The sequence below is a fragment of the Lemur catta genome, chromosome 5, assembly GCF_020740605.2.
Source record: "Lemur catta isolate mLemCat1 chromosome 5, mLemCat1.pri, whole genome shotgun sequence".
In the NCBI taxonomy this organism is placed as follows: domain Eukaryota; kingdom Metazoa; phylum Chordata; class Mammalia; order Primates; family Lemuridae; genus Lemur; species Lemur catta.
In genome coordinates, this window is record NC_059132.1 from 15,301,950 (window position 1) to 15,312,676 (window position 10,727).

Consider the following 10,727-nt stretch of genomic DNA (forward strand, 5'->3'; position numbering starts at 1 on the left):
CACGGCATCAGCGGGGCTGTCTGAATCCTGCCTGCGTGCCCTTGACCAAGCTACAGGATCTCTCCAGGCCTCGGTTTTCTCACCCTTGAAATGGAAATAATGGCATTGACCGCACTGGATTATTTTGAAGATTAAATGCTATAAAGCAGGGCAAGTTCTAACATAGTGCCTGGAACATAGTAAGCCGGTGATGAATGCTACCATCATCATCATCATCATCATTGTTACTGTTATTTGCCAGCCCCCTCTGTCATTTCAGGGAAGAAGAGTCCCCCAGGATCTGAGCAGGCAGCCGTGCAGGTGGCTAGTCACTCTGGCTTGAGCCCCCTCTGTGCACACCCGAAGTGGGACTAGACCCCCAGCTTTGCTGCACAAGTCCTGCATTGTGCCAGGGTCCCCCGTGCCTCACCAGCGTACACACCGTGGGCTGCCGTGATAAGAGGTCCTGCTTGCACAGCGCTGGGCCCGGTAGGTGCCCGCACACAGCCCCAGCAAACCGCAGCCAGTAGTACTGCTAGTACTGCTAGTACTGCTGCTGGCATCAGCCGCATCTGAGGTTACACTGCAGCATGGTGAGGGACAAGGGTCGGACAGACCCAGGCATGGACCTGATGTGTATTTCAGACAAATCTCTCAAACACTCTGACCCTCCATTTTCTCATCCATGTGATGAGACTAGTGCTGACCTCGTCACAGGTTTGTTAGGAGGATTAAAGGATCACACCACAGTCGGGAGATTTGCATGAGACTGGACGTGCCAAGTTCATATTGCATGTTCAATACAGATGGGTTCCTTCCATGTATCCACGCCACCCTGGTAGACACCCCTCTTTTCCTTGGGGGCCTTTGTCTGGTCTCCATGCCAGTGTGGAGGGGGGAAGAGTCTGGGTACTCCCCCTTTCTCTGCTCCCGTCCCAGATGCCTTCAGCTCCAGGCTGCACTTGGCCCCATGCTGAATCCATCAGGCAGCTGAGAGACAGGGAAATTCACAAGGAAGGGCCACACGCTTCTGTGCGAAGTGTTTTTTGTTTTTTAATTAAAAAGAACATAAGAAAAACAACACTTCCCAGGGTGCGCTGTGATGAAATGTCACAGGCATATAAAGTACATACAAAACCAAGAAGGAAAAGGAGTCCCGGGAGCTGCACCCAGAGACCCCCTACGAGGAGGGCTGGCCCAGGGCCCTCTCATGAGGCCACTGTTTTCACAGACAAACATGCTCCTCTCCGAGTCTACGGAATAGGATGCACTTACCCAGCCTGGCTTCTCTTGGAAGGCTCAGCCACCTCTAGCTCACTGGTCCATGACGTGCACACAGGCAACTGGGTTTTACAAGATTGTACAGATGGGCGGTGCTGGGTGGGCGGTTAGGGGTACACACCACTCCTCTCACTGACCCCTGGCTCTTCTCAAGGTTTCTGGGGGCTGAGGAAGCAACGGTGTCCCTCCACGGGGACACAGGGCACATACTAGATGCAATGTCCTGAATTAAGCCCTCTGGTGGCTTCCCTCCAGGAGTGGGAGCAAAAGGAGTATCTGCAGGGAAGTTGGAGCAGAAAGAGTAAGGACTTGGACCAGGCCAAGATGTGCCTGGCTGGGGCTGCATTTTGGGGAGATTTTGATATATTGACCATTATGAGTTTTCCACGCTGACCTTTCTTAGCTGCTCAACAAATTCCTCCATATCTGCCTCCTTTGGCCCCATCTTTGGGGGGCCACATAGACCTGGATTTGACACCTATGTCTGCCATTCACTAGTTTGTATGACCCTGGAAAAGTTACTTAACATCCTTGAGCCTCGGTTTCCTCACCTATTAACTGGGGAGGTTCATGTGACCCTCACAGGGTGGCTGTAGATTGTAAGTGTGACCATGCCTTTGAAGAGCCTAGTACAGCACCTGGCACATAGTAAGTGCCCACTCATTACACAGCCATATTCTTGCTGCCAGCCAGACACCAGTATTTCCACGGCAGAGCTGGTGAGTCTGCGTGTGTAGATGTATGTGTGATAAACAGAAGGTTTAAACGATGTTCTAGAAAGAGGATGGGTTCCTCTGAGACTCCTGTGTTATGTCTGGGCAGTTTGGAGGTCTTGGACCACAGGGGGCTGGCACGGGACCTCCACTCCTTTTCTCTTGGGCACATGCACTGGCTTAGCAGCTGCTCTGCACCTAGACCTCAGTGCCCTCCCTGGGGTAGAGGACGCTGCCGGTGTTGATGCCGTTGTAGAAGTGAGGGCTGAACTGGTTGAGGACGGAGCCTCCGTAGCTGAGCGTGTTGGCAGGCATGGGGCTGGCCCACTCGCCCCCGCCCCCGTGGCTGCTGAGGTTGGTGAGCGGGGTGAAGGAGTTGAAGCTCAGCGAGTTCTGGCCCATCTTGTCGGTGGGCTCAGGGCTGAGTCCCGGTGTGGCCACGGGCCGGCCCATGGGGCTGGCCCCGCTGGCGTAGGCTGTCATGGTGGAGAGGAAGCTGCTGAGGCACGGGGCACCCGTGGGCGGAGGGGGCGACCGCTTCTCCGAGGGGCTGGTGGTGCCCGGCGAGGCGCCGTCCAACATGTCCTGAGGCTCCACGCTCTTGGGGCTGCCCACCAGGAGACTGTTCTCTGCCTTCTCTGGGGCCAAGGAGCCTGAGCTGGAGGAAACGTCCGATTTCCTCTTCCTCTTCCTGCGGAAATTTCCATTGTCGAACATCTTCTCACAGTTGGGGTCCAGGGTCCAGTAGTTCCCCTTGCCTGGTAGAAAAGTGAAAGGAGGTAAGCGGGGAGATGGGCTAGATCTGTTGCCTCTGTTCCTCCTCATTTGCATCAGCCGAAGAGGAAGGCGACAAAGCAGCAAGAGGAGCACGAAAGGCGGGACTGACATGGAGGGTGCCCTGAGCCGTGGACCACACCACCTGTAATTAAGCAGCCACGGCAAGGCCCTCTGGGACATACGAGCGAGCGGCACAGGCAATCAAGGGGTGTACGGGGTGGGTCTCTGTAAGAAGGCTGAGGTGCGGGGGCGCTGCTGGGGGGCGTGGAGTGCTGCATTGTTGAAGTTAGAACTCAGGGAAAATTCAGGACTCCCTGATAGGCCTGGGCTTGGAGTCCAAAGATAGGCTTGAGCCCTGGCTTTGCTCCTAACTGGGCAAACCTCAGCCTCCTGCTATGAAAAAGTGGGCTCCTTGTCCTTCCTCAGGCTCACTGGGAGGACCACAGGCGCTAGACATGTAAAGTGGCTTCCTAACCAAGGAACCAGCCCGGGGGAGCCCTGAACTCTCCTCTCAGCCTGAGGATAGGGCAATCCCTGGCCAGGACACCTGTGCTCTTCTGGGGGACAAACAGGACTGGCCCTTGCTAACCTCCAAGTGGGCAGAGGGGGCTCCTCTGAGCCAACCCCGGCTTCCTGTGGAGGAACCAAAGTGGACTTTAGTTCTGAGAAATGGATGTGTGAATACTGAACACACCACGCTGCAGATTTCTGTGTTCTAGAAATGCGACATTAAAAAGAAAATAGTTCACTATCTCTGGTGTCAGAGAGACCTCGTTCAAGCCCTGTCACTATCACTTCATTCCGTGCCACCTTCGGGAGGCACCTTAGGTTTCACATCTGAGTGTTATTTTCCTTATCTGTAGAATGGGTTTCATCAGCCTACCTTGTGGGGTGTTGAGGGGATTAAAGGAGATTTTAGAAACAGGACAGGCAGCAGAATGGGCCGGCAGTGGGTGCTTAACCGAGTCAGATCCTTGTTTTGCCCGAGTCAGGCTTGGGATGCACTTGGCTTTGCTTGGTCCAGTCATCCATTCCGAAGCCTTTCTCTGTGCTGGTGCTCGGGGTGCACGTGACTCACAGCGGCTACTGCAGTCGGTTAAGCTCGTGCTAACACCAAAGGCCTCACATACATCGTCTCGTTACCAGCACCACAGCTGCAGATGCTGTTGCCATGCCTGTCTTTCAGGCGAGGAAACAGGCTCAGCCATCTCTCCTGCTCGGGTCCCCGAGTGGCCCCTGGGACAGCCTCGACTGACCCCCAAACCTGCCCCTGGGCACACGTCTCCCCCACCACCGAGCTCCCCTCAGCCCAGCCTCACAGCAGCCTCCAGTTGTGGGGGGCACAGCCACATTGAGAACTTTCTAGAATGTGGTTTTGGGGAGGAACAAAGTAAGCCTTCCTTGGGGGCAGCCCTCCAACACTGAGCCCCCTTACCCGGGTCGTCCTCGTCGCGGGGCACCTTCTTGAAGCAGTCGTTGAGCGACAGGTTGTGGCGGATGGAGTTCTGCCAGCCGGCCTTGCTCTTGTTGTAGAAGGGGAAGTTGTCGGCCACGTACTGGTAGATCTGGCTGAGGGTGAGGCGCTTGTCGGGCGCCCCGTGGATGGCCATGGCTATGAGAGCCGAGTAGGAGTACGGGGGCCGCACGAGCTTCATCAGCTCCTCCTGCGAGGGGATGGGCAGCCAGCCCAGCTCGCCGCCCCCCAGCCCTGCCACGCTGGGCAGCAGCTGCCTCTGCACGCCGTAGGCCTGCGGCAGGAAGGGGCTGGCATTGGCGCCGGGCAGGTAGGGCGGCGGGGTCACGGCGGGCCCGTTGAGCCAGAGGTAGGGGTTGGGGGTGGCCCCGTACTCGCTGCCCCCCTCGAAGGAGGGGGCCCGCTGGGGGCTGGGCACGCCCTGCGGGTGGAAGAAGTTCTCATAGTAAAGGTTCATCTCGGGGGGCTCCTGGCCGATGCTGGGGAATTGGGGGCTGCAGCGAGGCGGGGAGGGCGCCGGCAGGTCGAAGGAGCTCATGCTGGGGCTGGGCCGCCACAGCCACCTGCCTGGCACCGGCCTGGGAGCCGCCCCGACAGGTGCTCAGCAGGCCGGGCCCTTCCACTTATACCCCGAGGGCTTGGCCGGCGGCCCCACCCAGGGGCGGCCACCTGCCTGCAGGCCCGCCCAGGGCCCGCCCCCTCGGCCACCGGCCCAGGGGAGGGGACTTACCGGGCAGCCCCAGGTCCCCACTAGCACATGCCAGCACCGGCTCCCTGGAGCCCATGTGAACATGACAGGGGCGCCCCTCTTCCCTCCCTCTCTCTCCTCTCTCTCTCCAGCCTTCCTCATCATCTTCACTTCCCCCTTCTTCCTCCTTCATTCTGCCTGGGTTTGTCTCATTTTTTCACTGTCCCTTTTCCTCACACCTTTCCACCCTTCTTGCTGTCCTTCTCTTTCCCCTATCCTCTGTGCGTCTCTTTTGTTCCCTTCCTTCTTCCTTTCACACTGTCTTCCTCTTCCCTTTGCCTCTTATTGTCTTTCTCTCTCTCTTTCTCTCCAGATTGTGTTTCTTTTCTATGCACTGCTCTGGCCTCCCTTGTTCCTGCTGTCTCTCTCTGTCTCTCTCTTTCCCACTCCTCCTCTGCCCCCGCCATGTTTCTAGTCTTCTAGCTCTTTCCACTTCTGTCTCTCTCTTCTTTCCTCATTATCTGCCCTCCTGGCTTCTCTCTTTCTCTTTTACTCTCTCTCTCTTTCTCCCTCTGCCTCTCATTCTCCTTGGGCCTCTCTTCCCCCGCATCTCCTGTGTCTTCCCCACGGACCCCTCATTCTCTGATCCACTGTCCCCGTTAGACTAGACAAGGGCTTCACCAGAAGTTCCCTTTCTTGGTTTGCTGGGCAAAGAACCTTCTGGCGTTGCCAGGAGAGAACCGGCCCTGGGGCACCGGCGCTGAGCAGAGAGCCTGGCCTCTGGCCCGCTTCACGGGGCAGGTGGTCACAGAGTCCCTCCGGCCCGACACACGCGTGTGAGCACACGCACACACACGCACACATGCTGCACGGGGCAGAGAGGAACAACAGCAGGGGAGAGTGGGAGTCAGACTTCAGGGAAAAACGAGAGAGAATTTGAAGGATTCAAGTTTCTTTCCGGCAGCAGCCTCCTCCTCTGACCCAGAGTGCTGTGGAGTTCCAGCTTGCAGGGGTCCCCCTCGCAGAGGCTCCTGGCGTGGAGGGAGTGAGGCCAGGAGGATGGACCCGCTAGAAAGATATTTATGTTCTCTACTGATATTATTTGGAGAACCAGGCTGCAAAACACCATGATTTTCTGGTAAAAACATATATTCATATGTATATATGAAATCTAGAAATATAAATATAAAATTGTCAATTATTATTTCTGGATAAAGAATTGGATGTGATTGTTGTTATTTTAAATGATTTAAAAGATCTATATGATTAGAGAGCAGCAAGCTCACAGGCGATTTGCTTTCGGGGTTAAGTGTCAAGGGACAGAAAGCGGCCACACAGCAGGGATGTAGCAGACAGGAGCTCTGAGACCAGGAGTTCTCGGTGCACATCCCAGCCGTGGTGCTGAATAACCGTGCAGACCTTGACAGGAGGGTAAGCTTCTCTCAGCCTCAGTTTTCTCGGGTGGAAATGGGAATGAGGCCAGCACTTAACTCCTGCCACGTGCACTCACTGGGGCAGTCGATGCAATCGACGTAAGTCACTTCACCTGGCGCACTGAGGCTCACTCAGTAAATGCGGGTTATTACACATTATAGTCAATAGACTATGTTGGTATGCACAGGCGAGCACTCCCAAGCTTGCTGCCTTGCGAGTTAATTGATCCCTTCCAACAGCCCGCAGGCAGGGGAGGTGTGACAGGGATTACGGTGAACGAACAGAGGGAGGAATAATCAGTGTAGACGCCGACTGTACAGCCAGACAGTGCCGTCTGCAGACCGTGGTCAGAGAGGGCCCTGAGCCCACAGTGCACGGCTGAGTAGGCCAGGACCCAGTCGGTCCACACCATTCCGCTCCCCTTGGCCCATCTCTGGGGTCTCTTTCCTTAGCAGCATTTTCTGAGGCCTGTGCACCTGTCTCCCTAGGTGCATGTGGGTCCCAGTTTCTTTTGTCCAGGACCTCATAGGAAGCCTGGCCTGTCTTAGGAGGCCTTGTCTACACTGAGAGCCTCTGGCACCCAGAGCCAGTGGCCGGGTATCCCACCCTCCCTGCACTTAGCCACGGGGTTAAGCCTGCAGGGCAGGGGTGTCCAAAGCATCCCCAGAGGGCCCCTCATTCCAGATTTTTATAAACACCAGCTGCAGCCCTTGGAGGGGGACGATAGGAGCTGCCTGCTTCTACCCTGCCGTGAGGTTTGGGAGTTGCAGCCCCAAAGCCCCCTGACCAGTCCCAGGAAAAGAATCAAATGTCTCTATCGCCTGGGGTCACTTTGTGGATTATTTTAGACTTTCTGAAATTTCTGCAAGTGAAAGTTCAAGCCTGAGAAAATGTTCTCTGCCTATCATTAGGGAAAAAATAATAAAATAATGAATAAAAAATAAGAATTGTGTGGACAGGGGCTGCAGCTTGCATCCTGAGGACCAGAAGGAGGACTTCTTGAATGAGAAAAACTCCAAATTGGGATACTTGACACAAGGTAACAGATGATTAAAAACATGGGTTTTGAGATCGGATGGAGCTGGGTTCAAATCTCTGCTTTGCTATTTGGTAGCTGTATGATCATGGCCAAGTTTCTTAATCTTACAAGGCCTCCATTTGCTTATCAATAAAATGGGGATACAAATAGTACCTGTCATGAATTTTGAAGGGGAAAGTGATGTGTGTAAAGTGTAGGGCCCAGGGTCTGGCAAAGGCCATGGAAAAGAGTGATGATGAATGAATGCTGGAGAAACTGAGGCCAGGTGTGGACAGGAAGGTGGCTCTGGGCAGGAGGCCCGGCGTCATCGCCTCCTCTGAGCAACGTTTTACCATTTGCTTTCAACCTGGGAAAACCTTGCCATTTGGAAGCCATGACCCCAGGGAAGGAGGAAAGGCCTGCCACTCTTTCTGGAGTATGTGCCCAGCGGTCAGCTGTAGACACTGCCGGGTCCAGAAGCCCACACTGGCTCTAGTTCTGCAGAAAGATTGAATGGACACAGGCCCCCAGGCAGACCGTGATCAACCAGGGCCATCACTTCTGGCCTTGACTTTCGGGGGATGAAGAATCCTGCTCTTTTAGAAGTCTGACCTCATCCTCAGTTTCCTCATCTGTAAAATGAAGAGAACCGACTACTTCCGAGTGCTGCTTTGAGGACTGTCAGGCATGTGGTACTGTACATGCTCAGTAAATGTCACCTCTCATTAGGGACTCAGGAGCCCAGGGTGATGGCAGATGCTAGTGGCCCCCAGCTGGGGCTACGACATCCCTAAGCTCTTGGACCTTACCTACCTCTCCCCAAACTCACCTTTCATAGGGTTTGGCTCCGTGGGCTCTTTCTCCTTTCTTCACACAAAATGCACATAGTTTCTAAGTTCCAGGGTTCCCAGGAGCCTGGCAGGGTCGAAATGTGTTTGGATGGGGTGTCAGGGGGTGAGGCACTAGTTGGTCTCTAGCTTAACCTCTCTGCAGCACGGTTCCTTTATCTGCAAAGTGGAGATAAAAATTGCAGTCCCGCCTACTGTTGATATCTACAATGGCTTCCCGTCCTGCCTGAGCAGCAACGTTTTGAGAGTCATGTCTTGTGATACTCTGGGGCTTGACATGGGGCTGGCTTTTCCTTCCCAGGTATGGCAAGCTGTTAGCCAGGCTGGAGATGGTCTTGGCGCTGCTTTTTGGCTTCTGGCCATCCTGACTGAGAAGCATAGATCAGTACCGTCCTCTAGCGGCCCTTTCTCTAACAGCGGGAAGTAGAGTGTGGGGCTCGGGTGAAGTTTCAGGGCAGGCCAAGAGTTTTCTTCCAGGCCCTTTAAGGCTAGGAGACCAGAATGAGAAATTTAAGTATCAGCTTCCCAGGACGAACAGCTCAGAGAAAAAGCCCCTCTCTCTGCTGCCATGGGAACCGTGAGAATTCGCTGGAAGTGGGGAGACACGTCTCAGCAGGCAGCCCAGCAGCAGGTGGGCTGGACTGGATCGGATCAGATCCCTCCGGCCGTGTTTCCTTAAGACAAAACCCTGCAAAGTACCCATAAGTATCTTCAGCAAATAGTCTTATGATCTTTCCCCAAAGAGAATTATGGCCATTTTTTAGGGTAGCCGTGGTCCAGGGGAAAAGGGATATCTGGATTTCTCAGACACTAGTAGACATGGGATCTGAGTTGGCACCAACATTAGGGCACCTGAAACTCCACTGAGGTCTGCAGGTTGGAGAGTGGCCACTGGAGACCAAGTGACAGGAGCTTTGGCCTGACCCTGACGGTAGAATGTACACGCATACACACGTGTCTGCTGACCTCTGCTCTTGGACCCATTACATGCAGCAGGAGGGTCTGAGTGGGAGCCCCACAATCTACCCTTCATGTCAGGATCAGAAGGAAGAATTGCAGAGATGGACACAGCAGTGGAGGACTTGAGGCAGGTAGGGGTGATGGTTCCTGTAATATTCCCGTTCAACTCACCAGTGTGTCCTCTCTAACTGTGAAGTGAATCCCAAAGGATGACAGTGATCTCTCATCGATGTTACTAGGTGCTTTGTGGGATTTGGTATCTTTATTAGAACAGATCAGCACAGCCTGTGCCGCTGAGCGTGTGGCTGTCCACCTGGTGAATGCTTTCCTCTCAGCATCCGTGCAGAAGGAGGATGAGAAGCAGGCACTCCCTTTGGGCCTTCGGACAGTGCACTCAGCCTGACCCGACCCTTCAGGGGCCACCTACTCACCCAAGGGAGCCCAGAGGGCTTTGACAAGCCAAAACCCCAACCACAGCAGGACTTTCTGGACCATTGAGGAAAGTAGAAGCTGGGCCAGGCTTGAGGAAGGGACACAGAGGCCACCAGACAAAGGCTACCAGGACTCAGGGTATCCGACGCACTAAGGTGTTCCAGAGACGATGGAGGATGGTGGCCAGGAGCCAGCCTCCCTGCCCCACTGCCCGGGTCTGAACCCAGCCATTCCACGTACTACGTGTGTGACCTCGGGTCCCTTCATGCCTCTGTGCCCCAGCTTCTTCATCTGAGTGACAACTGTACCTACCTCCTAGGGCTGCTATCCAGGTTTAGGAAGTTAACTCTTGTCACGTCTGTAACACTGCACCAGCGACAGTCAGGGCTCAGTAAATCTGAGCTGCTACGACCTTCGTCTCTCAACACTCACTGTACCCCAGGACTCAGCCTCTAAACGAGCATCCACCCGCCGTCTCTAGGGGGCTGTAGTTCTGAACACCACCCCGCCATGCTCTTACCTCCACCCGTGTCAATTTCCTTCCCAAATGGAGTCCTCAGCCTCCTGCTGAGACCCCCGCCCTGCACAGCTCTCTGCTGCCCCCGGCTGGGGTGGTGGGACTCTGCTCCTGCCCGCTCTGGTCCCTGCCTGACAGAGCTCCTCGCCTCCCATGGGTCTCATTGGAGAAACGTGTGGATTCCACCAAGGAAAGCCACCACTTCTGACCCGGTGACAAGATCCAAGGGCTGGACCATGAATCTACGGGACCTGAGACCCCTCTTTTCCTAACTCTGTAGCAATTGGTTGGGGTCTTTATGAGGGTGACCGGGCTTGGGTGGTATTGCCATTTCTTTCCAGAAGCAGAGAAAGGTAGCATGACACTCTCCACTGTTCAGACCCACTAGGAAGATTCCAGACCAACGTTCCCAGCATCCTGGTAGCCCAGGGGTCGGCCCCCAAGGAAGCAGAGTCAGGGGGAAGACTCTGGGGGTAGCATAAAGGCGCTGGGGAGATTTGGCAGAGGGCAAGGCCAGTGCCAGCCTCCCTCCCTGCCTTCTTCCCAGGAGCCCCTGTCCAGCCCTGGGCTGAGAGAATCAGCCAATGGAATACGCAACAAGGCTTA

The 10,727-nt window shown here is 55.0% G+C and overlaps 1 protein-coding gene across 1 annotated transcript; it reads right to left on the reverse strand.

Moving 5' to 3' along the window:
- Window positions 1-984: 984 nt before the first annotated feature.
- FOXI1 (forkhead box I1) lies at window positions 985-4,810 on the reverse strand. The gene is made up of 2 exons (XM_045552681.1): window positions 4,186-4,810; window positions 985-2,731 (listed from the first exon to the last, which is right to left on the reverse strand). Exons 1-2 carry the CDS (start codon window positions 4,760-4,762, stop codon window positions 2,172-2,174), a joined length of 1,137 nt encoding a protein of 378 aa, XP_045408637.1. The 5' UTR covers window positions 4,763-4,810; the 3' UTR covers window positions 985-2,171.
- Window positions 4,811-10,727: the final 5,917 nt, after the last annotated feature.

Bases quoted from the DNA above. Each gene is read 5' to 3' on its own strand.
- FOXI1 (XM_045552681.1), bottom strand. From the start codon at position 4,762: ATGAGCTCCTTCGACCTGCCGGCGCCCTCCCCGCCTCGCTGCAGCCCC. The intron at 2,732-4,185 runs GTAAGGGGGCTC...CTTTTCTACCAG, and splicing joins CCGCGACGAGGACGACCCGG to GCAAGGGGAACTACTGGACC.